Source organism: Ceratotherium simum, chromosome 21 (assembly GCF_057802395.1).
Source record: "Ceratotherium simum simum isolate JZ-2026a chromosome 21, ASM5780239v1, whole genome shotgun sequence".
NCBI classification, from domain to species: Eukaryota; Metazoa; Chordata; class Mammalia; order Perissodactyla; family Rhinocerotidae; genus Ceratotherium; species Ceratotherium simum.
In genome coordinates this window covers 24,176,355-24,203,465 of record NC_141920.1, presented here as the reverse complement: position 1 = coordinate 24,203,465, position 27,111 = coordinate 24,176,355, and the positions used below count along the sequence as shown (strand labels likewise).

Below are 27,111 nucleotides of genomic sequence, written 5' to 3'. Positions count from 1 at the left end.
CACCTCAGCCCAGTTGCCCCCCCCCACATCCTGTAAAAGGACACAGAGTGGGTCCGACTTGGAGCCAATGTCCTTGTCAATGAGGTGGTCACAGGAAATGGACAGCTGAACCAAGGTCACGCAGTGGGCCATCTGGGGAAAAAGAACCTGAGTCAAACACCGAAGACCTTTCTCCACCATTCCTGACTGTAGGTCCTAGCTTGGGAAGGCCAGCAGGCTTCACCCAGGCAGGGCTGAGCCTGCGTCCACCCCCATGACACCCAAGGAAGAGAAGGCCCTATAGCCTTCATACTCCTCCAATCCCCTTGGGTGAGCTCAACAGGACAGGAGATGGTGGTTACAAATAAGTCTGGTCCAAGAGTATTACTGAAAGATGCAGAAAAAGTGTACTAGCCTCCATCAACTTTGACTTGGTCCTAATGCCAATAATGCTCCCCAGACCCAGACTCCAACCCTGATCTTCTCAGAGACCAATGAATCTTATTCTAACCCCCTTACTGGCCCCAGATCACATCCTAATCCAAGTTCCAATCCCAATATTGCCCCAAACACAACCATGATCCAGGTACTGCTACCCAAAAAGTCTCTTCCGGGCCGGCCCCGTGGCTTAGCGGTTAAGTGCGTGCCCTCCGCTGCTGGCAGCCCTGGTTCAGATCCCAGGCGCGCACCAACGCACTGCTTCTCCGGCCATGCTGAGGCCGCGTCCCACATACAGCAACTAGAAGGATGTGCAGCTATGACATACAACTATCTACTGTGGCTTTGGGGGAAAAAAATAAATAAAATCTTAAAAAAAAAAAAAAAAAGTCTCTTCCTCCAAGATTTCCCACTAACCCTGGGGCCCTGCATCCTGAGGTAGAGTTATGATCCCCCACTGGTTCTCCTAGCCTCTAATCAGCTGCTCATCTCCAACTCCTCACTATTCTCACTGCCACTACCCAGTCCAAGCCATCATCATTTTTCACCGGGTTTATCTCATTAGCTTCTTTAACTAGTCTCCCTTAACCTATGCCATCCCCATCTCCACTCCCCCATCCTCACACTAACAGGCTATTCTCAATACAGCAATCAGGGTGATCCTGTTAAAATATAAGTCAAGTCATGTCACACCTCTGCCCAAACCCTCTAATGATTTCCCACCGCTCAGAAAAAATCCAGACTTGACTATGGCCTACAAGGTCTTGAAAGATCAGATCTCTCTAACCTGATCTAACATCTTCTCTCTTGCTGATTCCATTCTGAACACACAGGTCTGCTTGCTTGCCATTCCTCAAATAAGCTTGTTTCTACCTCAAAGGCTGGAATGTTCTTCCCTCATATTATCCACATAGCTTGCTGTTCCCTCACTCCCTCTACGTCTTTATTCAAAATCATCTTCTCCACTATGAAGAAAAGGCTCTCCTTTTCTAGCCACTCTAAAATTTCAACCCTACTACCACTGACACATCACATACCCTTTCCTGCTTTTTCCCTTTAGCATTTATCACTACCTAATTTACTACATATATTTACATAATTGGTCTTCCCCACTAGAATGTAAACTCCATGCAGGAAGGGTATTTGTCTATTCTGTTCGTTGCTCTATCACAAGCACCTAAACAATAAAATATTTGCTGAATGAAATCCAAAAGGCCACCTCCAGCCTCAGCTCTCAGTCCAGCCATCTCCAAACTGACTGGTAATCAAGCATCACCAAGCTTCTCCAATTCATCCATTTCCTCTGCTGGAAACACTATCTTCTTGCATGGATCACCATGACTCCCATGTAACCCGTCCTCCTACAGTCACCATAACAATTATCCTCAGACCTCTCACTATCCCTGTGTCCCCCAGACCCATACACCTGCAGACCACCTGCGTGAGGAGTATGGATGAGGTTAGATCTCTCATCCAGCTTCACTCAGCATTCCGGTTTCCCAGCACTATACCCCAGGATGCCTCCAGCCTCAGCCTTCCCTAAACTGACCCTTAGTCAATCCATCCCCCAACCCAACCCACAGTTACTGCTGTTCCCATCTTGGTCCCTCATGGTCTCCATCTGGAATGCTGTTAGCAACCAAAGTTGGAATGATTCTTAGAGTTCAACTTGCTTCACACACTGACCCTCCATCATACCTCAGCTTCTGCTTGAATGCATCCAATGATGGAAAAACCACCACTCTTATAATCCATTCATCAGAAAGTCCTGCTCCATGAAGTCCTACCCAAACCAACCCAGGTCTGTTGAATTCTCACTTCCTCACGTTTGTCCTATTTCTTCCCCCGTCTAAAATTCCACAGGAAAGCCTTATTCCATCTTCCTCTAAGAACCCATCTGATACCTGGAAGTAGTGAAACCCCTGGCTAAAATCTGAAGAAACAGCCCCAGTTCTTTTGAATGTTGCCTCTAGAATGTGGCCTGTAGACTTCTGACCAGCCTGATATCTCTTTGGAGGTTTCCTAAGTACAGATCCAGAGCACAACACATACTCCCAAGGGAGCAGGACCACAACTTCCCCCATGTCACAATCTGACTCCATGCTTCTCACTTCATATGTTCTCTGAAGCAGTGTTTGCACAGTATAGAGACAAATGAAGAAGAATGCTCATGTCACTATTGCTGAGAACAGTGAAAAATCTGAGACAGCTTAAAGGTCTATCAATTAGGTGGTGACAAAGTAAATAATGGTACATTCAAACAATGGGATGCTGAGTAGCAGGTAAAAAACAATTAAGGCGGAACTATTATATTGGTATTATATAAGAAAATAAAGTTGCAAAAAATGGTAAGAAGAGCATGACCCCATTTTAAACTTCAACTGTATGTGTATATACAACAGAATTGAATATGTACACAAAATACACATGGAAAAATGGAAGACACCAAATAAGTGCAACTTTTAGGTACACCTCAGAGGAGAGAATTTTAGAGAATGAAGGTGAGAATTTTACATACTCTATACACTTCTGTAATGTTACAATATTTTATACTGTTTATTTTATATATTTTTAAAGGGCCTCATTAGCTTTTTTCCCCCAATTAACACCTCAAGTCCTCTTACCTATTCATTCTAAGCCCAAAGTCTCTACCTCCGTCCAGTTCAACAACCCCTACCTAACTTCAGGCCTCATTTTCTCTTGCCTCTTCCCTGGTTTCTCCTCCTTAGCACTGCCTCACCTAGTCATCCTTGATGCCAGCTTCCAGAGAGTCTCTACCCTAACTACAAGCCCTGAATAGCTGCCCGTGACCCCTAGGTTCAGAGCCACACTCCCTAGCAGGACCACTCTGTGGTACAACTCCAGAGGGTACACTGACACAGAATTCAGTAGTTGTGTGATTATGGTGACCCTGCATCCCTAATTCAACCTTCAAAGCTCTTCCCAGTCTGCTCTGCCTCCTGCCATTCCACCACCCACCCAACTAGTCATCTAAAGCTATTTCTGGTTTCTCAAACACAGACACATGCTGATACCTCTGACTTTCCTGCCTACCAAATGTGTTGTCAGCCAAGGTTCTGCTATGACATTATTCCTTTATGAAGCCTTGCCCACCTTCCCCAGGTAGCATTTATTCTCTCTCCTCTGGATCACTACAATGGTAACTTCATCAGTCTTTCTGTAACCACACATGTACACACACACACACACTCCTCTGTGTCTATTAGCCAAACGGAAACCGGATCATACCCTCTCTCTGCTTAACACTCTGGACTGGCTTCCCAGAACACTCAAAATAAAATCCAAAGTTCTTACCATGGTCTACAAGGCCTCACAAGACCTGTCCCTTGCCTAACTAATCATCTAGCCATGCAAGTATGTTCTAGCCAGGTTTCATTTCTGATCCACATACACACAACATCAATCTCATTCCCCATCTGAGGGACTCTGTGCTGTCTCTCCCCATATACACTCCAGAAAATAAGCTGTATTAGAGTAGAAACCAAGTGTGGTTTGCCTCTCTCTATATCTGCAGTACCTACAACAGTATCTAACCCTATAGTAGGTACTCAGTAAATATTTAGTGATTTAACATTGACACCACTACATCAGAATTTTGACTTCTGTCTGTCTATCCTCATAATCTATGGGTTCTTTGGAACTAGGGCTGGGTATTACATCTGTATCCCTAATACTTGCGCTTAGTACACAGCTGGTACTCATAACCATTTGCTGAGTAAACTCAAACCTTCAGGCCTTTTCCATTTCAACTGATGTCCAGCAGTAAATCTTCCCTATCCTGATCTCGTACAATTGAGCTTTAAAATTTAAATGCAGGATTCCTGAAACTCAATATTAAATGACAGTCAAAAAATGGGCAAAAAATTTGATCAGGTACTTCATAAAGAAAAATATATATATTGGAAATAAGCAAAGGAAGATGTGATCAACAGCACCAGTCATCAGGGAAATGCAAATTAAAACCACAATGAGATACTATTACATACCTACCACAATGGCTAAAAGTAAAAAAAACCAACAATGCCAAATGTTGGCAAGGATGTGGAACTCTCATACATTGTTAGTGAAAGCATTAAATGTACCACTTTGGAAACGGTCTGGCAGCTTCTCATACATCATTAGTGAAAGCATCAAATGTACCACTTCAGATACGGTCTGGCAGCTTATTAGAAAACCAAACATACACCTAGTTCAAGAGCAATTCCACTCGTAGATTTTTATCCAAAAGAAATGAAAACATTATGTTCACAAAAAGATTTGTACAAGAATGTTCACAACTTTATTCATAATAGCCAAAAATTTGAAACAGCCCAGGTGTCCATCAATATGAGAATAAACAAATAATGTTTATAAATGTAATAGAAAACTACTCAGCAACAAAAAGAAACAAACTATTAATATCTTCAACATGAATGTATCTGAAGCAAAATACATACATAGATTACACTTATAAAGTTTTAGGACAGGCAAAACTAACCTATGATGAAAAGATTCGGAATAGAGGTTGTTCTTTCCCTGTTGCCCCGGGGAGGGACAGGTATTAACTGAGAAGAGGCAGGAGAGAACTCTAGGGGGAATGGAAAAGTTCTTTATGATAGGAATGTGAGTCACAGGTGCACCTGTCATTTTCATCTAGTGGTACACTTAAGGTGTATACGTCTTATTGTATGTAAATTTCACTCCCTCCTCCAAAACCCATAAACAAAAACTCAAGTTAAGGAATGTCAAAATGTTTATGGGTGAAGTATGCTGATGCTTGCAACTTCTGTGAAATGCACCAAAAAATAAAATGGTTTGTTGAACAGACAGTATGTGGTAAAACAAATACAGGAGAATTTAAATTGTAGAATCTAAATGGTGGATATATGGGTATTCACTGTACAATTTTTTCCACTTTTCTGTATGTTGAAAGTTTTCATAATAAAATGTTGAGGAAAAATTTAAATGGAGGACTACAGGTTTATCCCTGATACTTTGTCGTGAACTACAAAAGCATTAGCAGTAATTATCTGTGGTGGTGAGATCACAGGCAACAACTGGAGCTGCTGCCTTTTCCCTCACTCCATGACTTCTCAAAGATCCCAGAGAGGCTTGTGGTCTGGGCTAGACACATGCAGTAGGCCAGGAGCTTGTTCCTCTGCTAAGCCTCAATTTCTGGTAGACTAGAGCATTCTTTTCTAGTCTATTACCATTTCCACCATTTTCCCCACAGCTGGTCCTAGTCTATCGTTTTTCAGCTTCTTCTCTGACCAGACTAAAACCTCAACCAGAAAGCTGTGGGCCCACATGTGCCTCAGTAGCATGTGGGGCTAGATTCCATTCTGAGAGGTCAGAGGTTCCTGCGCAACCAGTTTTGTTTTTTCATAGATTAGCCTCCTTTGCCTAGAATTAGCGACTTTTTATAAGCAAATCCTTATGTGTGGTTTTCTATCCTTTGAGTCATATTCCCTTTAAACTATCTAATGCATGGGATTAGTAATCTCGCCCAAACCCTGTTTATCTCCTTTAAAATCTACCTCTAGGCCCACGTGTTTGGAAATCTTCCATAACTAAAACTTCTAGTTCATGTCACTTTTCTGTCCTATATCCCTTGAACATACTTTAAGTCAGACTCATTTACTTTTCATCTAGTGCCATTATTAATCAATCTCATGGGACTTTCAGCCTCCTTTATAGGACTGGAATTTTACAAAACCATATTAAATATCACTTTGAGTCAATAAAAGAGAAGTCTCAGAAATTTTTTCTGTTTATTTATTTGTGTGAGAGGCCTGGCTAATACTCACCAGGTCTTTGTGCACTCTCTTCTGAACCAGGATATCTTGCTTGGACGTCTGTAAGTCTCCTAACTGGTCTCCCCATTTCCACTCTCAGTCGCCTCTGATTCGTTCTCTATGTTGAAGTCAGAGACCTTCCCTGACTCCAACCCAACAAAACACAGCTTCTCAAAAACCTATCAAAATGTGTACCTTATTTACTTGCTTATTATCTATTTCCCTTACTAGACTATAAATTTAACAAGGGGAGCGACCAGATCTGTCTTGTTCGCATTCCAATGACTCGCACATAGCAGGTGCTTTATAAATATCTGTTGAATTAATGATAGGAAAGTAGTGATAATCCAAGGACTCTAAGAAATGACACAGATCTAGCCCTGGCCTGCTGCTGAAGCCATCAAGGGAGAAGCGAGCTTCCTAGGAACACCCAACACAAGACTCGTTTGTTATCTCTCTGTGCCCCCACTACCCCTACCTTTCCATTTGGTGCTAGTCAGGAATTGCAAATGGACACAACTGAGTATATAATAGACCAACTTTCTCTGCCTTTGCTTTCTACTTCTTGGAGTGTTGTCATTCCCTTCCACTCCCCCTTGTAGGTTGCCTTCCTCTGCTTACCCCCATCACCAACCTTAATGCTTTCCAAGCTCCATATCTGGACAGGGCACTTTCCTCCACTGTTGCTTAAAGAAGCCCTACTCATTCTCATTTTTATAACTTAAAATTCACAAAATGTGAGAAATAAAAAGGAACTGAGAGATGATCTAATTGAAGTCCCTATATTCAAGGCAGAGAGGAAAGATGTGATCTGGCTAAGGCCACACACATGCTTAAGTAAAATGAGGACTAGAGCTCAAATATTTTGACTCCCACCTAGTATAGAACTTTGGACTATAGTTATACCGTTCTTCTCTCCTAAAAGAATCTTCCTTCTTTATTTAATAGCAATCCAATATAGTGGGCAAGAGTGTGGGTTCTGCAGTGAAGTGACCAGGCTCCAAATACTGGCCTTATTCCTTCTGAGCCACAATGAGATACTACTACACACCTACCAGAATGTTGTCTTACCTATGTAACTCGGGCAAAATACTCTCTAACCCTCAGTTTCCTCAGGTGTAAAGTGGAATGTATTATCTGTTTCTGAAGACTTATATAAATAATGTATGCAAGCTGCTTAGTACAGAGTCTGGTACTCATTACTAGTAAGTGTTAGCTATTATTATTATGCTTCAAGCCTAGCTCTCATATGCTCCCCTTTTCATGATCTCTCCAGGACTCAACAACTTCTCACTCTGGACTACTATACTCAATCAATACCACAATTGTATTCTTTCAACATTTCCAGCTCCTTGTCTGTCAACGAAATAACAAACTTCTTTAGAACAAACAGTGCTTCAGCATGTCCTACGTCACAGCATAGACCTGAGCACATGAGAATTCAAAACACTTGAGGGAGGCTGACGGCGGTGTGCTGGAGCAAGCTTGTATGGTTTGCAAGAGATAATTGTTAAATATTAAACTTTATAAGCAAATTTGGTAAGTTTTAAACCACAGAAATTGGGCAAATGCTAAGAACCAGGGCTTCCCTTCCCCCAGCTAGCCAGTTTACCAGCATACCACTATTGATAGGGAATCCCACTCTCCACCAATAGGGAGTAACTTGCCCTTCATTTTCCACAACATCCCCTCTCCTGCCTCGGGAGATTCTAACTCTGCTCTTCATAAATGCAAGAACAGATCTTTTCTCCTGAATCCAGCTGGATCCAATTCAGTGCCAGTTGAGCTGAAACTCATGAGTCCTTCACACTCAAGAGTTACACTGCCCTCTTCCATTCCCAAAAGCCTAACAAGGAAAGGCACCAGCCTTCAATCCCATTTCCAGGCTGTGAGGAGGAATAGAGCACCAAAGTGTCTGGGTGGCAGGATCACTCTTTCAACAAACCAAAGCCATGCTTACACTCTTGTTGCCTACCTTGGCATGCTGGAGCACCTCAGATGCTGGATCAAGCCTTGAAAGCCAATCAGGAAATTCTCCATAGGCTCCCAATGGGCAGAACACCACCCATGGAATACTCCTTTCCCATAAGATTGAAGAGACAAACTACGCCCACCACCACCATTCTTCCTTGCCTTCTGTCTCCTCAAGGGACATGGAAAAGGTAGACAAGTTTTTTTTTTTTTTTTACCTGCTTCTCCCTCTATAACTCAGGGATTCTCCAAGTTTAAATCAGCAGCCCAAGGACAGTCCTCACAGGTCACAAACTGAACCAAATATGCAAATCTTTACCATAAAACTATACACTCTTTATTCATACATATGACTACAGACTACTAAAACTGTTTATAAACTAAAATTTTAAGCAATAATTTGGTTTAGATCCATATGATACTAAAAAGTCTGGCTGCCACATAGTATTTGGTAATACTATAAAGCTTAAAATGTACATGTTCACATAAATATGTGAAAAGCGGGAAAAATATGGTAAACGGTCACAGAATTCCCCAACCTGCTATATTCTGTGAAGGTCAAACAAGTTTGGAAGCCACTGATCCAACTCCAACGTCTCCAAAAGACTTATCCAAAGTTGAACAAATCCAACCTGTGTCCACCTCTTCAAAGAGAACCTAGCTTGCGAAGAGAATTGGATATGGGGAAGGAAGCAAACCAAAGAACACATGGCCTTCAAGCAAAACAGGACTGTATTGGAGAGGGAGTTTTTCTCTGCCCTACGACTCTGAATGTGCTTACACAAAGCCTCCACTTGCCTACTTCAACATAAACATTGGAGCAACGCTGGAGCCCCTTCCCCAGCAAGCTCAGGACCCATGATAGAAGAGTGCTGCTGGTGGCCTCCTACATCTTCCCCCAAAAGTCAGGAACAGGCAGGGAACAGTTGAGGGAAGAAAGAGCTCTGCCTCCGGAGTCATGCAGGCAGCCTATGATTGAATAATCTCAATTCACTTCTTACTATCAATGAGACCTTGGGCAAGTTACTTAGCTTCTCTTTCAGTGGATTTCCCCATCAGTAAATCGGTAATAATAATAAGGCCAACTTTACAGACTTATTGTGAGGATTGAGGCCAACCATGGAAAGTGCCCCCTCCCTGACACAGAGTAAGTGCCCAATATGTGTCAACTGCTCCTCTTTTTCATGCTCATAAATGGACCCTTTTGCGGTCCTTTATCTACTTGTTCATTCATGGGACACCCAGGAGGAATGCCTCTGGTCTACCTGCTCCAGAGGACCTAACTGGCAGGAAAATAGCTCCCAAAAGAGGAAATGAAGACCCTTTCCCGTTTTCTCTCCTAATGAAGTTCTCAAGTTGTAGCATGGGACTGCTATCACCCTCAGAAAAAGCAGTAGGAGCAGTAGCCAAATCAAATTTTGAGTTCCACTGGCCTTTCTTTTTAAGGTTCAAATTCACTAATTTCCAGAAAGAAACAAAATGGCTGGGTTCATAGAATTACAGACATTTAAAGCTGGATATAATGAGATTATCTAGTTTAATCCCATTTTGTAGAACATTGAGGCCAGAGGAAGAAAATGATTAGTCCTGGGATACACATTAACTGATGAATCACAATCTGATTCCCTGAGAACATCATTTCTATAGCCACTCATTTTTAGCAACAGCTCACTCCTTGTAATCCAGTCCAATCTGAAGCCCACCTGAACACTAAAAGAGCAGTGAGGCTCCTGTGGCCTCTTCCCATGACGTATACTAACTAGCCTTGCACACAGATGGAAAATAATTCTGCATCCACCACACGTTCACCCTATTTGCCTGACTACCAGGACAGGAATGGAGGAATTGCTGGACTCCACATTTAATAGGACTTTATCAAAGGAACAAATTTAAATAACAAGCACTGCAATACTGCAAATACTGTAGAATTCTGCAAATAAAGTAGAATTTGCCTCAGGAAAATGTCATTTACACCAAAAATTTGAAACATCTTATAGGCAGCCAACTTTGCCCCCATTCTGCCCTGCTAGAATCTACATTCTTTTAATCTACCTTCTTTTAATGAGACCCGTTCTCTCTACTGCCTGCAGAGTTTCTAAGACAACAGTACTGGATCACCTTCCTGAGCATCTCCAGGGCAAGGGCATCAACAAGAACTTGTGCATTTCCAGTGCACAATGTGACCTATGGCATAAAAGGAGCTGAGTGAACAAAAGCAGCAGACCAGAGCCCTTGGAAAAGAAACTTACCTACTGTTCAAAATGAGAGCCCCCCTCAATGGAATAAATTCACTTGGGATACATGGGAGATCTTAAGATGGGCTGCTCTTCAGAATTTGTATGCTAGGAATTTGAGAAATAAACAAAGGAGGATTTCACTAACAGGGAAACTACATTACAGACAAACACTGATTTGCCTACTTGCCACTGCGGATGGGGTGCAGCGTGGGTGGGGGAGAGATTCTAGTTCTGCTGCTGCTTCTGGTGGATTAGTAATTTTACCACATAAAACTGTCTCCTAGTTAACCTCCAGTGTGGCCCATGAAAAAGGTAACTGAGGCAAGCTCTCCAAAACAAAAAAACCCTGCAAACACAACAGGAGGGGGAAACGTTAGGAGGAATGCAACAAAATTCAAATACTCAAAAGTAGAGAAACAGCTGAAAGAGGCAGCAGAGCTAAGAGAAATGACAGGGAATAACTTTTTATATTCTAAATCTGTGCTGTCCAAAAGTGTAGCTCCTGGTCACATGTGGCTATTGAGCACTTGAAATATGCTTAGTTCAAATCACAATGTGCTGTAAAATATATATTGGATTTTGAAAACTTAGCACAAAAAAAACACATCTCAATTTTATATTGAGTATATGCTGAAATAGTAACATTTCAGATCTATTGGGTTAAATAAAATCTATTAATTTCACCTGTATACCTTTTTAATGTGGCTACTAGAAAAATTTAATGACATCATGTGACTCATTTCTATTGGACAGCGCTAACATGGAGATCTCCCAAGATCAGAGATGGAAGAGGAAAATTTCTGTTGCTCGGTGAATCTAGAGTTGTGCTATTCAATACAATAGCCACTAGCCACATGTGGGTATTTAAATTTAATAGTAGCTACAGTGGCTAATAATTACGATATTAGCTCAGATGAGAACATTTCCACTGGAGAAAATTCTATTGAACAGTGCTGATCTAGAAGAACAAGGACCAAGAGGTGGCCATTTCACAGAGAAAAGCTAAAACTCTGTATCAAATTGATCTCAAACTAGAAAGGAATGAATTTCAGGTAGCCAACTATGCATGTAAATGGTTCAATTGATAGGGAAACTCACTTAATTCTGGAGCCTTTATGAATGTCTTATTGAAGCATTTGTTTATAAGTGGTATTTGGCAGCTAGCCAAAAGGTTATTAAAAAGATGAAAGGTTCTATCCCTCTGCTAGGCCAGGATACCCCTAAAACCAACCTTCACCTGCCCACCCTACTGATCATTCAGCTCAGTCATGCCACTCAGGTTCTGGGAACCTCAGGCTACGCTGTTATGGGACAACTTTAAGAGCTTCCAGGACAAGCACTACTTTAGACAGTGCCACTGTGCTCGCTCACACTGTTAATCATTTGGTCTTACTAAATTAACATATCGTGTACCCAAGAACCTTGGTTAGAGATCACGCCTTTCCTCAGCTTACAAGGCTTCCATTATACTTGTTTCTGTCTGACCATTTAGCAACTGGCCAGGAAAGCCTTTATCCAGCTCCTGTGGTACATAAGTGTACCTTGTACATGTACAAGTACAACCAAGCACTTATTTGTGTAACTTAAGACTTTCAAGTCTTGAGGAACAGGCAACTTACTTTACATCCTTTTCCACCACAGCATGTAAGTGCTGGGTGCACAACACTGCTCAAAAAATTTAGTTAGCATGGGTTACGGCTATGGCTAAGCTGTATATCCATGTGAAATTGTCTTAAAAAGCTTGGAGGCCACAGATATTTTCAATTCCAACCTATCAAATCAATGGTCACAGAGGCAAAGGTAATTGGCAGTATCTACTTCAGTAATTAAGAGTTGCTTTAGTCTACCACTTCAGCCAGATTTATAACAGAGGGATGCTGCTAGTCACACAGGCCCACACCATAGAAAGGAGTTATGTATAAAAGACATGACCCTCTCTGTATTGCAACCCAATGTGTTTGGGGAGTGTAGTGAAGGGTGGCATTAACTCACTTCCAAGAGGAACAAAAGAAAAAATGAGGAAATCAGCAACAGCAACAGTTGGTATGATTTAAGACCTCTTAAGTAGCTGAATTTCTTTACCCTACACGTAAGCCTTTCCCACTTCGCGAGGACTAACAGGTCACGTGTGGTAGCACAATACGGTTGTTACATTTGATATGTAGCACAAATGCATAAGAGACAACTCTTATTCACTAATCAAGAGGTGTGAGTGAACGCACAAGCCCCCACCCCACCCCCCATTAGGAGGCTATGGCTACAGAGACAGCAGTGAGGAAGATTCAGTCTAAGTAAAACTCACAGGCCTGGTTACCACCTGACTTACTATATATGCAGGTAAAAGGGGAAAAAGGGCGTAAGAATGGAGAGGGAACAAACCACCAAGAGGCAGCCTGTTTGAATATAACACAGCTCATTCCTGAGATGTGCTACGCTTATTCAACATCTTTGACTTTGCCCATATTGAAACAGTCACCTCCTCCTCTCAACACGAAATGGCAAGCCATCAGGTGATTAGGAAAAAAATACTTGAAACTATTAAGTTACTGAAGTCAGAGTCCAGATGTTCAGAACAGCTGAGGTGCCAACTCCAATGCTCTGCTGTACCATTTAACCACTTCTCTACAACAGGTGTTTGCTTAGTCTCTATGACCTCTTAACATTTTCACTGGTGGGAGGTCCCTGGGCATCTTGACAGAACTCAAGGAACATGGCTGATGAGATTTTCCCCTGCACTATTTCCTGCCCCCAGATTTTTAGAGTGCTGCCCTTCTGTCCCTGGGGCTGGAATGCATGCATCAGGTGGCTTTTTGCCCCTTCTGGACTCTTCAGTAGAAGAGCAATATGTAAAAGCAGTACTACTTCAGTTGCTCATTACTAGTTATGTTGATCTAGAAAAGGAGCCATATTTTAGGATGCTTGTGAGATCCTCTGGCACAAAGTAACTCAAGGCACCAAAGATAAATCCAGAAACAGCACAGTAAAGAATTAACATTTACATGAGCAGGCACCAATAAGAGATGAACTGGCTTATGTTGTTGAAGGGTTTTCCCAGTAAAGTCACTACAGTATCAGAGAATTGTGCCACCACCAGAGTACACTCTTTCCAGAACATTTTAAAATGTCAATGTGATATATCAGATTTTATGCTAAAAAGATGAAACTGAAATCATGCAATTTTTTAATGAAAAAGGATAGCAGTAAGTTTGGATTCTACCATATCCCACAAAAGCTCCACTTTTGGAGGGTAAGAATGGTGGCGATGCACATAGCTGATAAACTATTTCTTGCTGTAAAACACTAGAAAACAGACAACAATGAATTATAGAAGTGAATGATCTTTCCTGAGCAAGAAAGGGAGAAATATTAGCACAGAGTCCACTCCTTTAAGATGGTAAAGGCCATTCTGAGTATCTGTAGGCAGCTGATTTCACTCTGTGATTTTTCAAATACTTAGTCAAACCTTCATAATTTTAAAACAGCTCAGCAACCACCTGGAATTAACTATGTCTTATCTAAACTCCTCTAAAACAAGCTGGGTATTCAAACTCAAATACAGGCTAAAACTCTTTCATAATAAAGAAAAAAGTTATAAACACACATTTTTCAAGAGCTTTGGTTAAAAGTAACAGCCCACTAATTTCTCTGCAACTCCAATCCAGGCTTTTTTTGTTGTTTAAAAGACCCTGTGGAGTTTGTGGAAACTTTTCATTTGCTAATTTTTTCAGTAGAAATTGAACAAATGTGGAAGGGACAAAACCAGAGCATCAGTGTCAGAAAGCAGCAATATTTTTGATTCCTTTCCCCTCTTCCCCATCTCAAACACCTCACATACTAATGCGAAAACAAATAAGTAAACAAAAAATAAAAACAAAGCTTTAGAGGTACGTGCAATTGCAAATGTATTCTGCAAATTTCTTTTCCCATTTCCTAAAGTAATCAGTTTTTTAAAAAGACAATTCACACCCCTTGACTCCTTCTGTGAAAAGGAGCATCTGGTTTCCGGTTCTTTCTGAGTCCACATAACAAAGTGGCTTGCTAGCAAAACACACATAATACAAATCGGGAAAGGTGGATACCACAGATTTGACCTAGAATCAAGTTTCCTCCCTGCCGTTCCAGGTATCCTCTTCTTTCCACACTTCAGCATTAGCAGACAAGGATAAGCAACAATTGTTACCTCCTAGATCACCAAATCCACCTTTCCAAAGGCACAAAATATTTTCAGGAGTTAAAAAAACAAAACAAAACAAAAATAACCTGACGGTATAGCTCAGTAGAGTACTCTTGTGCAATTAAAGCATTAAAAGCATCAGCCTGTTTTATTTTATGACAAGTTTATTGAACAGTATTCAAGACTTCATCTTTATAAACAAAAACCTCTGCTGAATGATGCCAAGGCAGAATTTGCCGGCAATGTTGTGGCCATATTGGCAACTAGTCATTTTACTGTGTTTGGTTTCTCAAGTTTGGACTACTATAGAACTGCCAGTAAAACTATTTAAATGTGGTAATATTGCAAGAGTGGGAAATAATTTTTAAAAGTGATCACTGCCAGGAATTCTTTCCAGAAGATCTGACTAGCAGCAATTTTACATTTTCTTTACTCATTTTTTAAGTGTTCATGAAATTGACGAGTGGATTTATTTTTAAACACTTGACCCACACCTGTACACAATGACAGAATTCAATAAAAAGGACTTGTGAGTTTGATTAAGGCCTTCATGCGTCCTTATTTTTACCCAAGGTATTTCCCCCCAAAATGTATGTTTGCCCACTTCCATACACAGCCCTAGATTTTCATCCAGTGGGTTAAGACTGACCTAATTACACTGAATATTACTCTGAAATTTTTAACAAAGTTTCCTAATGGAATTTTCACTGTTAATGCTTTGATAACCTGGAGCACAGAGCGAGGAACTACATTTCACTTAACAAGTGTTCCATAAAAAAAAAAATCCACTAATAATTATACATCCAAACTACAGTGTAAACAAAGAATACCTCCAAATTTTGCTTGTGAACTAAATGTTTCACTAAAGTTCAGAAAAAGTTTACAAGTTTTCTTATTTATAAAACACATTTTATAGATTTCTCTAATCCTTTAAACTAAAAAAAATAAAATAAACAACAACAAAAACAACAATAAAAACTCATCAGGGGGGAGAAAAAAATTAAACCTAAAGGAAAAGATTCTCTTCCATTAATATCAGTCACTAAAAATAGACAATAAAATTTACACATAAAATTGAAAATATCATGATAGTGTTTACAAATGCACACAACTTTGAGCAAAGCTTTACAAATCCTTCATACCATACAAAGCAAATGAAAAAATAATGTAAATTCATTTTCACCCCAAACCTAGTTCTTACGAGAAAATTTGCAGGAAGAGAGGTATGAATAGTTTCACAGAACGTATTTTCAAGAATTTTTTAAAACTCAAACTCAACGCCCAGAACAAGTGAACAGTATGCTTAGCAGTTAGCACTATGTTAATAAGTCTCAGATACACAAAAATTGAGTTCCAGAGGGCAAAGCATTTAATTACATTTCACAACAAGAGAAGCACTGTTGTGATTCAACCAAATATAAAACAGTTCTCTCCAATTTCTACACAAACCACTACATTCTTACTTTATTTAATGAACAATGAAATCAAGTTTTCCTTTTCAGCATTTATCTAAGATGTAGAAATAACAAAGTAGTTGCAATAAAGTATATGAAATATTTAATAAGAATGTACGAACATATAACGAAAATAAATTGTCAAAAAAGATAAAAGACTTTCATCTTCAAACAACCCATTTTTCTAAAATGAAAATAGTCAGCTTTCCAATGGGGAAAACAATCTGCAGTTGAAATAAGACTCCCAAGCAGCGCTGAAGTTTTTTGCACTCTGTCTTTGGAATGAGAAAAGATTACTTAACAGAAAACTTAAATTGAACAGCGTATACAAACATCATATTGCTTTTTAGTTGAGGCAATATCTAATGATCTGTCAAAGCAAACTTGCATTCGTGAATTATCAAAAGACCCACAACACAGCCATGTCTTCTTTGAAAGTCTAAACAATCCTTTCCCTAAACAAAAAATCTTGTACTGTCAATCCTCTAAGATTGTAGTGATGAAAAGGCTTTCCAAATCTTATCACACAAATGAAACTGTTGCCACTCTTAACTCTAAATTACACAACTGCTGTATTTCAGTGTTCCACTGACTTGCAACACCAAAAAGGCACTATTTTTTTTTTAATAGGAAATACTTCTTTTAAAAGGCTGACTCCTTTATAAGTACATTGATTGGTAGGAAATGTTGGGGATGTTTCAAACCAAGACAGAGGCTCATGTAAAAGACAAAATTTGTTTTTCATGATAGCTCACTAATCTCCCATTCCATCTGTTAATATAATGTGACACACCTTTAGAGCATTTTAACTAAGAAGGAAAGTAAGTAGAGACTCTTGTGGCAGGTAGCAAGACATCGGTAAATGTTTTCATGACAAGGACACTTACCAACCAGAACCCATGTGGTCCTCCTGCCTTAGTGTCCTGAATGCCAAAGAAAAGAGTATGAAAGGGCAAGGAGTCTCAAATCTCTCCCCTCTGGCAGCTGCACTTGCACTCTGTATGAAGAATTTTTGTAAACAGGCTCCTGATCAAACAACTAGACCAAAAAGCCTCCAAGTAACAGGATTAAATACATATCAATCTATGGACCAGTTTATGGATCTTTTATTCTATAACACTACTGCTAACAAAGCTAACAGTTTCAACTTCAGTTTTAAAAACCTAGATAAAATAATGCTCTTTCTTATGAATGGACCCTTTTGGTTTAGTTACAGGCCAAAATTTCACATAAATTTGGGACAGAAGGAAATTGCCAGAACATTAGTCCATCATGGACAGGACTTCGAATCAAGCTTCTTAAACAATGATTATTAAAAGTGATTTCTGGTTTTTGATGCCATCCAAACAACATGAACAATTTTAAAACTGACTGAACTAAAATTTGGCGGTCAAACCAAAAAGGCTCTGGTAGGTAGAGGACTCCATGTTTTATTTTTGTGGCAAGTCTTATTCCACACAGTTTTAAGCATGACATTAGAAACCAAAGTTCAAGGTTTAGCACAAACCACGTGTGGAGTTTTATATTAAAAAAACAACAGCAAAACAGTTCTGCTCATTTACAAATGAGTCAATTAAGCAAACAAAGCAGCAACTTCAGAAGGACTGTCTATACAGCAAGAACCCTCAAGAAGCAATAAAGGTACATACAGTGAATCTGTATACAGAGATTTTATTCAATTTTAAAAGAAAATATAAGGACTTTAGACAAAGCTTTGACCCTATAACAAAGCAAATCTGTCCAGCTTTAAACCAAATTCCAAGAATAGCCAACTTCTATTTTTCAGCAGCTGGCAAGAGCACCCTTAATGAGCTCTATTGACATTTCTATTTTCTTCATCCTATATGGTATAAAACAAAACCAATCTAGACTCCTTGATAAGCTTTATGTGGTCATTTGAGTTTTACAAATGGTTTCTCTAATGGTATGCCAAAATCATTTTTGTGTTCTCTCAAAACAGCTTTACTGTAACATACAGCAATGTTTATCCTGGTAGTGAGTCTTCTGTCAACAGTCAACCAATGCTCTATGTTATGGAAACCAATCTATATGCAATTGAAACAATCCACAGGTTCTAACCTGGAAATACTAGGAAAACAATCTGGATGCATTAATCACAGCACTATGAAGATCTACCCTATAAAGAATTTATGTGAACAGCTACCCTAATACAAGTTTTACTTTCCTTGAGCCTATAGGTCTGTCATTTAAGTCAATGACAGCAGCTGTGGCTTCATCCCGAGATTCAAAGGCCACCATGGCTTCTCCTGTGGGCATACCTTTTTCATTATATTTTAAACACACTGAGCCTGGGATCACCTGATAGCCATAAAAGAAATCTAAAATCTCATCAATAGACACAGTGAAGGGCATGTTCTGCACTTTAATTACTGTTGGCCCTGGTTTCCCAGAACTAGATCCAAAGCCAGGGGGACCACCAATGTGGATTGGGCCAGGCCCAGGGCCAGGGCCAGGCCCAAAGGCTGGTGGCCCACTCAAATGCCCAGGAGCACTTCCAAGACCAGGAGGGCCGCTTCCAAAGCCAGGGGGGCCACCTAAGCTACCAGGGCCATTTCCAAAATTCTGAGGGCCCCCTCCAAATCCTGGCCCACTTAAATTATTTGGTCCACCTCCAAAACCTGGAACATCCAGTCCTAGACCAGGCAAACCACTATTTCCAACTGAAGGCATACCAGGCCTAGCATCACCAAAGGCTCCTCCTAATCCTGGAGGAGGGAGTGGTGGCCCAAAGGCATTTGACCCACCAAAATTACCAGGAAAGTTAAATGGAGGCCCATTGTTGGCCTCCTTAGATCCTACAGTCAGGAAAGCATGCTCTTCACCTCCTGCACTAGGCATTCCTGCACTGGGCATTCCTGCACTGGGCACTCCTGCACTGGGCACTCCTGCACTGGGCATTCCCGCACTGGGCATTCCCGCACTGGGCATTCCTGCACTGGGCATTCCCACATTGGGCATTCCAGCACTGGGCATTCCCGCACTGGGCATGCCTGGAACTACAGAATTACCTGGCACGGGCATCTTTAATCCCTTTTTTCCTTGGGCAGGGGGATTTTTCTCAATCTCTCTCATATCTTCTAGAGTAACTACATGAACAAAAGCTTCTCTCCCATTAAGTTTTTTACGGTGTAAGCGTTCAGACTTACGTGCATCATCTTCATTTTTAAACTGAACCAATGCCTGTCCTAGACCTTGCCCATTGTTATCAACAAGAACATGTACAGCATTTTCATCCACTGGGATTCCTTCTAGGAACTGAAGAACATCCATCTTGGTAATGCTGAATGGAATATTTGTAATGTGGGCACAGACTTTGGCAGAGCTGACATCCCCCTCCGGATTTAACATCATTTCTCTCTGGTCATAGCTGAAGTTCTGCAGTCTTTTTCGAATCATATCTATCTTTTCTAGCATACCTTTCTTAGTAATTGGATGAACTTGAATAAAGCGATTGCCCATGTATTGTTTATGACGACACAGAGCAGCCTTATAGTCAGCCTCATTCCTGAACTCTACGAAGCCTTCACCAGTTGCTTTCCCATTGGGTCCATAAGCGATATAAATACTATCTTCCACAATATCCAACTTTTTAAAAAAATCAATTACATGTTTGTTTTCCGCTTCAAATGGTAACCCTTTCAAGTAAACACAGAAACCAGCCTCATGTGGTGATCTTGACCTTGACCTTTTCTGCCCACTGGGCGATTTTGACCTGGGAAGTGTCTGAGGAGGGGGATGGGTTTGTCCAGAAGGTCCTATACTTTGCTTAAAAGTGATATGGCCTCCAGCAGCTACCCATTGTCTCTCTGTGGCAGGACTAACTTCCACATAGCGTTGAATCATCAGCATTCTGTTTCGTTTCAAAGCTTCAAATGTATCTTGAGGAGAGAGAAACTTAACCAATCCATTCCCATTATTTCGACCTACATGATCTTTCAACAAATGCACTGCATCAACACGGAGCCCATGGAAAAAATCTCTGACATCATTTTCCATTGCAGAAAAGGGCATTCCATGCACACTGACATAAAGATCATCAGGGTTGATGGGAAGTGGTTTCACACCGCTTTGAGAGTTCATCTGGATAGGGTTAACAGGATTCAATGGGCCCAGAAACACAGGGTTCAGGTTATTGTTCAGATTCATAGGTGCTCCAGAGCCATTCATTCCAGCAGGTAGAGGTGCCACAGGTGGCGGGTTCAAGGGTGGCATGCCCGACATGGGTGGCAGTGGGGTCATGGGTGGCACAGAAGGGACTGGGGGGATTGGGGGCACAGGAGGCACAGGAGGCAATGTAGGTACTGGAGGAGGAACTGGTATTGGGGGAATGGACGGCATTGGTGGCAAAGATGGCATCGCTGGGATTGGAGGAATTGGTGGCGGTGGGACTGTATTCATTGGAGAGGCTGTGCTTGGAATGGTTGAGCTAAATGTTGGGCTCCCAAAGGAAGCCCCCATATTTGGAGGAGCCGTTCCTATGCTGGCTGTGGAAAATGTCTGTATGTTTTTGTTGCTTTCATGAACAGAAGTGGCGGCAGTAACTACACTGGGTGAAGGATTATTAAAGTTGGGTACTGTTGTAGGCAAGTTTACCCTGCCACTCATTCCTGAGCTAGGTGGCGGTCCTGATCTACTAGCATTCGCTGGTGGTATATCTAAGTTGGCGGTTTCAAAACGCCTACGACTCAGTTCAATCATATTCTGCATTTCCGTTTTACTACTCAACAACAGTGTTACTTTTGACCCTTTAATTGTACCACCTGTGCGCATCATACCAAGCCTTGCATCTTCATCAGTGGCAAAAACGATGAAAGCCTCACCCAGTTCACCCCCTACAATATGCACGCCCCCATCAGGGATGGTCAATCCAGAGAAGAAGTGGCGAATGTCCATGGTCCCCGCCACAATTGGGAGACCTTGCAAACGGATGACCACAGCCATGCTGCGCTGAAACCACACACACCTGCAGATGAGAAAAGGCAACGGCCAGGTCAGACTCCTGTTTATCACACCAAGTTTTAGCTACAAGAATGACCAGCTACCATATTAGGCCCTCAAATATTCCCTCAAACTATCACAAGCAATGTCGTTTTTTAATTTTGGATATTCTAAAAACTGAACATTATGTGCCATTTACAATGTAAAACCTAGACAATTTCAACTTCCAAAAGGCATTAATTCTGGAAACAATTAGAAGTTCAGTCCCAAGACTAAAAACTTTCAGGAAAAAAACCACCATAGGAAAGTAAAATCACCAATTACATCATTCAGACCACGAATTATTCAGTAAGATTTAAAAGAAATGTGTAAGTCAAATCAGGAAACAAAGTTTAACAATCTATAGGGGAAAAACATGCACAGGATGCATTAATGTCAATATTTAAAACTAGCTTAGCATCTTCCTTACAAACTTGACAACTTCGTAGAATTCTCAGTGTCACTTTACATGGCTCAAACTCAAAATTCAACAGAAAGAGAAAACTGAAATACTCATGAATTACAAATAATACTTAACACTAAAGTAGACTCAAGTATCAAATGAGAATTGATTCCATATTTCACCCTAAAACTCTTCAATCTGCCTTAAAGCTTTATTTATTAAAGAAAACTACACATGGAATTCTTTATTACAAACAAGGTTAATACATACTAAGAATCCAAAAGAAATACTTAATAAAATAGCCAAAATCTTAGTTACCTATATTCATCACTCCCAAAAGCAGAACCTGGTTACAGTGCCATTCGTCATGGCTGTTTTAATTAAAACTCAGGTTCAATGACTCATTCCCAAACCCTCTATTAAAAAAAAAAGACTTGGTCTTCCCATGGGGGGGGGCTGATAACGAAAAAGAGGTATTTTTTTGTTTTAAACGAACTAGGGTATAAACTTTATTCAAAAGTAATTTTTAGTCTCTGACCCAACAGATAACTCCTGTGAAATTTCTGAGTGCTCACTGATGTCCTTAGATAATATCCACTTTGATCTAATCAAAAAAGAAAAGTTTCTCCCAGATTTAAGTAAAATTTCAGTATTTTAGTTCTTATGGTTTCTAAGAATAAATGAAAATGCAGGCCTCTGTAAAATGATACAAAACATATTCTTGGGACAAGAAAAAATACTAATTTGAAATTTATGTAGTCAACAACACAAGGTGCTTTCCAAGCCATCTTAAAAATCAACTTTTAAATTTAAACCTATTAAACTGGCTCTGTGACTTCAGGGAAATTATAAATTATCTGAGCTTTGGTTTTACCACTTCTCAAACGAGAACATTAGAAAAGCAAAGTTTCCTGCTACAAGCTCTAAGAATTCTATAACTCCATGAAAGCAGTTTTTCAATGTCAAATATTATATGAATACTAATTCAATGCAACAAAACCTGTAATTATATCTCAATATTATGACTGCTATACACAAAAGAGAAATATATTGTTTGGCTTTGAGAGTTTCCTCACACACATACACCAAAATAAAAGCCACCTTCAAATTTAATCCAGAAAGATGAACTGTCAAACAGAAAATGCTCTTTGTGAGACCATTATAAAACACTAGAAATTTCGGGGAGGGAGGAAGGAGGGAGGAAGCTTTTCATTTTTTGTCTGCAAGAGTCAACAAGAAAAATTAATACTAAAAAAAAGTCACACCAACAGGCTCTTTTCTCCTTATTTACTATGTAGCAGTCTATAAGGAAGTTCATCAAGAAGATTCCAAGTCATTAAATCAAATTCTCATTCCTTACTGACTCTAGATTATTGGCTATATGCAAAATTGAGACAGCATTCCTGTTCAACTTCAAAAAATGCTTAATCACTTAATCACTATATGGGGGACACATCATGGGTAATCTAGGTACCCAAAACAACTTGAGAGAGAGAGATGTTAGTTCGCATTGGGACAATAAAATGGGAACTTGATACGGTCCTAAAACACAAAAATTAAACACAGGGCTAAAGTGACATACACAATAAGTCTTCAAACCATTTGCTGCTAAGAGAAGGGATTTAGTGAAAGTCTGTACAAGGTACACATGAAAACATGATATTGAAAATCTGCTGAGACTACCAGCTAGAAAAGGGCTGAGGATTAAAGTACAGCACAAGATTTATTCATAAAGCCATCTAAAGAGGAAAACAGTTTTTAGGTTCTGAAAACCATGAAATACCATATGCCATTCTGCTACTAAGTACCTATTTGACAGATAACTAATTTCAATCTATCTTGAGCCTACTTTAGTTATTTAACACGAGTTAGATTCCAATTACTAAAAGGTTCCATCTGAAGTCAAAATTTGGACTCTAAAACATATGACCCATTATCTATACCTATACCTCTAAGGAATATTAAAAAACCATACCAATAACAAGCACCTGTATTTGTAATTAGTCTAGAATGCTACTCAGGAAAAAAACAGCTACTTACTGCCTAATAATCAGGAATTCAACAGAAGAAATGCATCCACATAAAACTGAACCCCAAAGGAAGCAACAACTGTACAAGGTACCCAGTCCATCCCACCCTCATCCCTCAGATAAGCTTGTTAAAAAAAAAAAAAAAAAAAAAAAAAAAACCACACACAATTTAGTTCCTACACGCATTTTCATGTTACTTAATAAGCTATCTCATTTTATTTTGTATAAAAACAAACCCTCTATTCAAAATCTCTTACCTGATAAAACAAGAGATGTATTTTCTTAACAAGAAGTAGAGGCCAAGTCAATCCTGTGGGCAACCAATTAAAACCAACTTTTAGACTGCAATAGAGAATAAATGGAGGCAAAAATCAATGCAGGAAACACAAAACAACACGCACAGGCCACACTGAACTGTACATTACGAAGGCGAGTCTGAAACCACCAGAGTACTTCATTAGAATGCATATCAAAAAAAAAGAGAAAGGCATGTACCAAAAATCCCACACATGCTTATTACTTGATATTGCTTTCAAATTTAAGTATCTCTCAAAACATATATTTACATACATCAAAAATGTGTCATAAATTAGCCCAAGAACGAAATCAAGTGAAAACTAAAACAGTCATAAAGCTCAGCTTCACAGATGGTAACTGCTTTTATCACTTGATGATTAAACCAGTCCAGAAAATTCCATAACACAGGTCCAACTACAACCTATTTCCTCAGGTTCCCACTAAATTTTTGATGAAAAAGCACAAGTTCACACAATATCAGTTCCTGGACACATTAAGTCATCAATTCAAGGGTACTCATGGAAATTATTGCAATTACTGTTTCAATATATTTTCCTCTGCACCAAAATAGCATCAAACATCAAAAAACATAAATGAAGCAAAAGTTCTGGCTATAAGGACTAATTCCTAGTTAAAACCACTGGGGTTCAAAATATTAAGGAAAAGTGCTTTTTCTTCTAACAGTTCCAAGAAACTTGTTAAAAAAAAATCCCTAAAAATGTCTGGCATATTAAGAATACTTCCCAAAGTAAAAACAGGTCACTCATCTTTCACTGGAATTTCTCCCAAACTGGTCAAGCTACGAACAATTCACAAGCAATATATATGACCAAATGATCAGACAACTATATTCAAAAGGTCATTTTTTAATTCAGAGAAACAGAGTAGAAGAAAATTGTCACTGTTAGGTATTAATATTACAAGTAGATGACTACTTAGAATGATGCTCATTTTTAACTACTACCTTTCAAGATCAAGGTACCACCCGTGAGCTTAATATTCATCACCAAAAAGTAAAACATATTCAAAAATTTTAGTGTTACTCCAAACTTTTCTAAAAGAACAAGCTAAACATCATCTAGAAAACTACTCAAATTACTAAAGAATAGTGAGATTGTTTTTCCACAAAAAACTATGCAAATATGTCATAAACAACGCTTTCCAAAACCCAGAGCATTGTATTAATCTGTTATATGTTGTACAAATCGATCCCAATTAAGTTTTAAAGAGTTTTAAAACTCTTCATTTAAAAGCCACATCTAGGGCCGCCAGCCCGGTGGCTTAGCAGTTCAGTGCGCACGCTCCGCTGCTGGCAGCCTGGGTTCGGATCCCAGGCGCGCACCGACACACTGCTTCTCTGGCCATGCTGAGGCCGCGTCCCACATACAGCAACTAGAAGGATGTGCAACTATGACATACAACTATCTACTGGGGCTTTGGGGGAAAAAATAAATAAATAAAGTTTAAAATCTATAAAAAAAAAAAAGCCACATCTAGTAGTTTATCTAACCCGTCACAAAGGGAAACATGAAACAGAAGAAAGCTTGCTTTTATGTAAAAGCTCAGTGAGAAAGAGCATGAATTTTTGCAATATTTATTTCTAAATGTACAGAGTTGACTCTATGAGCCACACAACCAGGGTAATTTTCTAGTTAAGCACTTGTGATAAACAGATGACCCCCTATTGGAGATTCCAATTCAAAAGGTCTAGTGTGGGGCCAGGACATGTGCCCTGAAGGTAAGGCAAACAGGTTCCTCAGCTATTTCCCTTTCAGACCCAAGAAGACACCATATGTCCATCTGGAGAGGAGCAAGTTCAGAGTCAGCTAGTTAAGCCCAAAGGAAACACACTAGGTCTACTTTCAAAAACTTCTACAGGGTTGCCAGAAATTATTATAACGAGGAGGAAACATCTCATTCCACAAGGAAAAGTTGAAAGGCCTAGTTGAATTTGGCAAATGCCTACTTCAAGTTTTATGTGTTCAATTTAAAGTACAAAATCAATCTATACAAAAATTTGTGATTCTTCAACACAGGGGAAACCCCATTCCACCCATACCAAAGAAAAGTATGCAGAAAGTTCAGGCCAGAAGCCAGAACTTCACAACTCTTGGTGTTACACCTCTTCCCTCAAATGGGCAAAGTAAATAGAAACTGAGAACTGAAGTACTTTTATTTATTTTTAACACCTCACTTTGTAAAGAGCACAATAATTTAATAGAGGCATCATCGTTTTCCAGGAATCTACTCATTCCTGTGTTTGACATGTCAGCTAGCAACTGAATGAACGATACCAAAAGGAAAAACCCATGCCAATTACTTTAAGCTTTAGTGAATTTTAGAAGAAGACTGAAACAATTCTATGTAACGAAACATCTAAAAATACATGTTTTACCTATACACAGAGTATATAAGGGTATGGAAGGAGAAAATGGGTCTGATTTGCCATTAAATCCACTGATATACTTCAGAAGATCTAAAACAAGAAGTTTGCTTTAGCATATTTTTCCACTTTATGTTAGCAATTAGTCCTAACATAGTGGCTTTGCTTCAGCTTTATAAATACCAGGTACATGCACAAATTACAAATATCTGCTACAATAAGTTAGCATATTATTATGACAAGACAGATTTTCTTATATACTAGCCATTCCAATCATTTAGAATTTCAGAACAAAATATCTAACAATCCTCTTTATCAGGAAGCCAAGGCACAAACCAGAACTTGACCATTTCTACTCTTCATCTGGTAATAAACATCCAAAAGTGAATTTTAACTTTGCAGTAATCAGTCTTTAATCAGCAAGAACCAAAGTACAGCAGAGCTAAGTTCTTCAGACTCAAAAGAAGCAAAAACAAGTACTCCTCAAATGTTCACCTCAGAGATGAGCAATAGAGAACCAATCATAATGGGCACAACGCTATAAGCAGCATAATCACATTATGGTAAGCATTATGAAAAAAACACAGCTTCATCCACTTGATTTTGTCCCCAGCCCCAAACGGATCACATTTCAGATTAAAAGTTAAATAAGATATTTATTCCTCTTGCCAAAAGGACTGTAATATTAACTTATTTTCAATCCCCCCAAATGCCAACAAAAATATTTATCTTACTTGATTTAAACTTCAAAGCAACAATATTACTTCTAACCTAGCCAACCACATTCACCCTCACTATTGGTCTTTAAGACTTAAAAGCCAGCTTTAAACTTAATGAAATACACTCTCTGCAAACCAAAAGGTATATGGGTGGTGGTAGTAAAATATGATAAAACCATAAATTAGGTGAAGTTATTTTTCTGCTTAGTTGACCTAAAACATTTAACAATATT

The 27,111-nt window shown here is 39.5% G+C and overlaps 2 protein-coding genes across 4 annotated transcripts in view; both read right to left on the bottom strand.

The window, feature by feature from the left end:
* CPNE1 (copine 1) overlaps nt 1-27,111 on the bottom strand; it is a 34,861-nt gene that overhangs the window by 5,328 nt on the left and 2,422 nt on the right. For 2 of the 3 annotated variants that reach the window (XM_004430469.2, XM_004430467.2), the window contains exon 2: nt 4-132. In XM_004430469.2, the coding sequence (XP_004430526.1) occupies nt 4-132 (129 nt within the window). Of the gene's footprint in view, nt 1-3; nt 133-23,736; nt 23,784-27,111 lie in introns of those variants that run through there. The other variant, XM_087445344.1, reaches the window with a different exon arrangement.
* RBM12 (RNA binding motif protein 12) lies at nt 15,941-23,821 on the bottom strand. Its single transcript, XM_087445343.1, has 2 exons — nt 23,737-23,821; nt 15,941-21,032 (listed from the first exon to the last, which is right to left on the bottom strand). Exon 2 carries the CDS (start codon nt 21,008-21,010, stop codon nt 18,209-18,211), a length of 2,802 nt encoding a protein of 933 aa, XP_087301469.1. The 5' UTR covers nt 21,011-21,032; nt 23,737-23,821; the 3' UTR covers nt 15,941-18,208.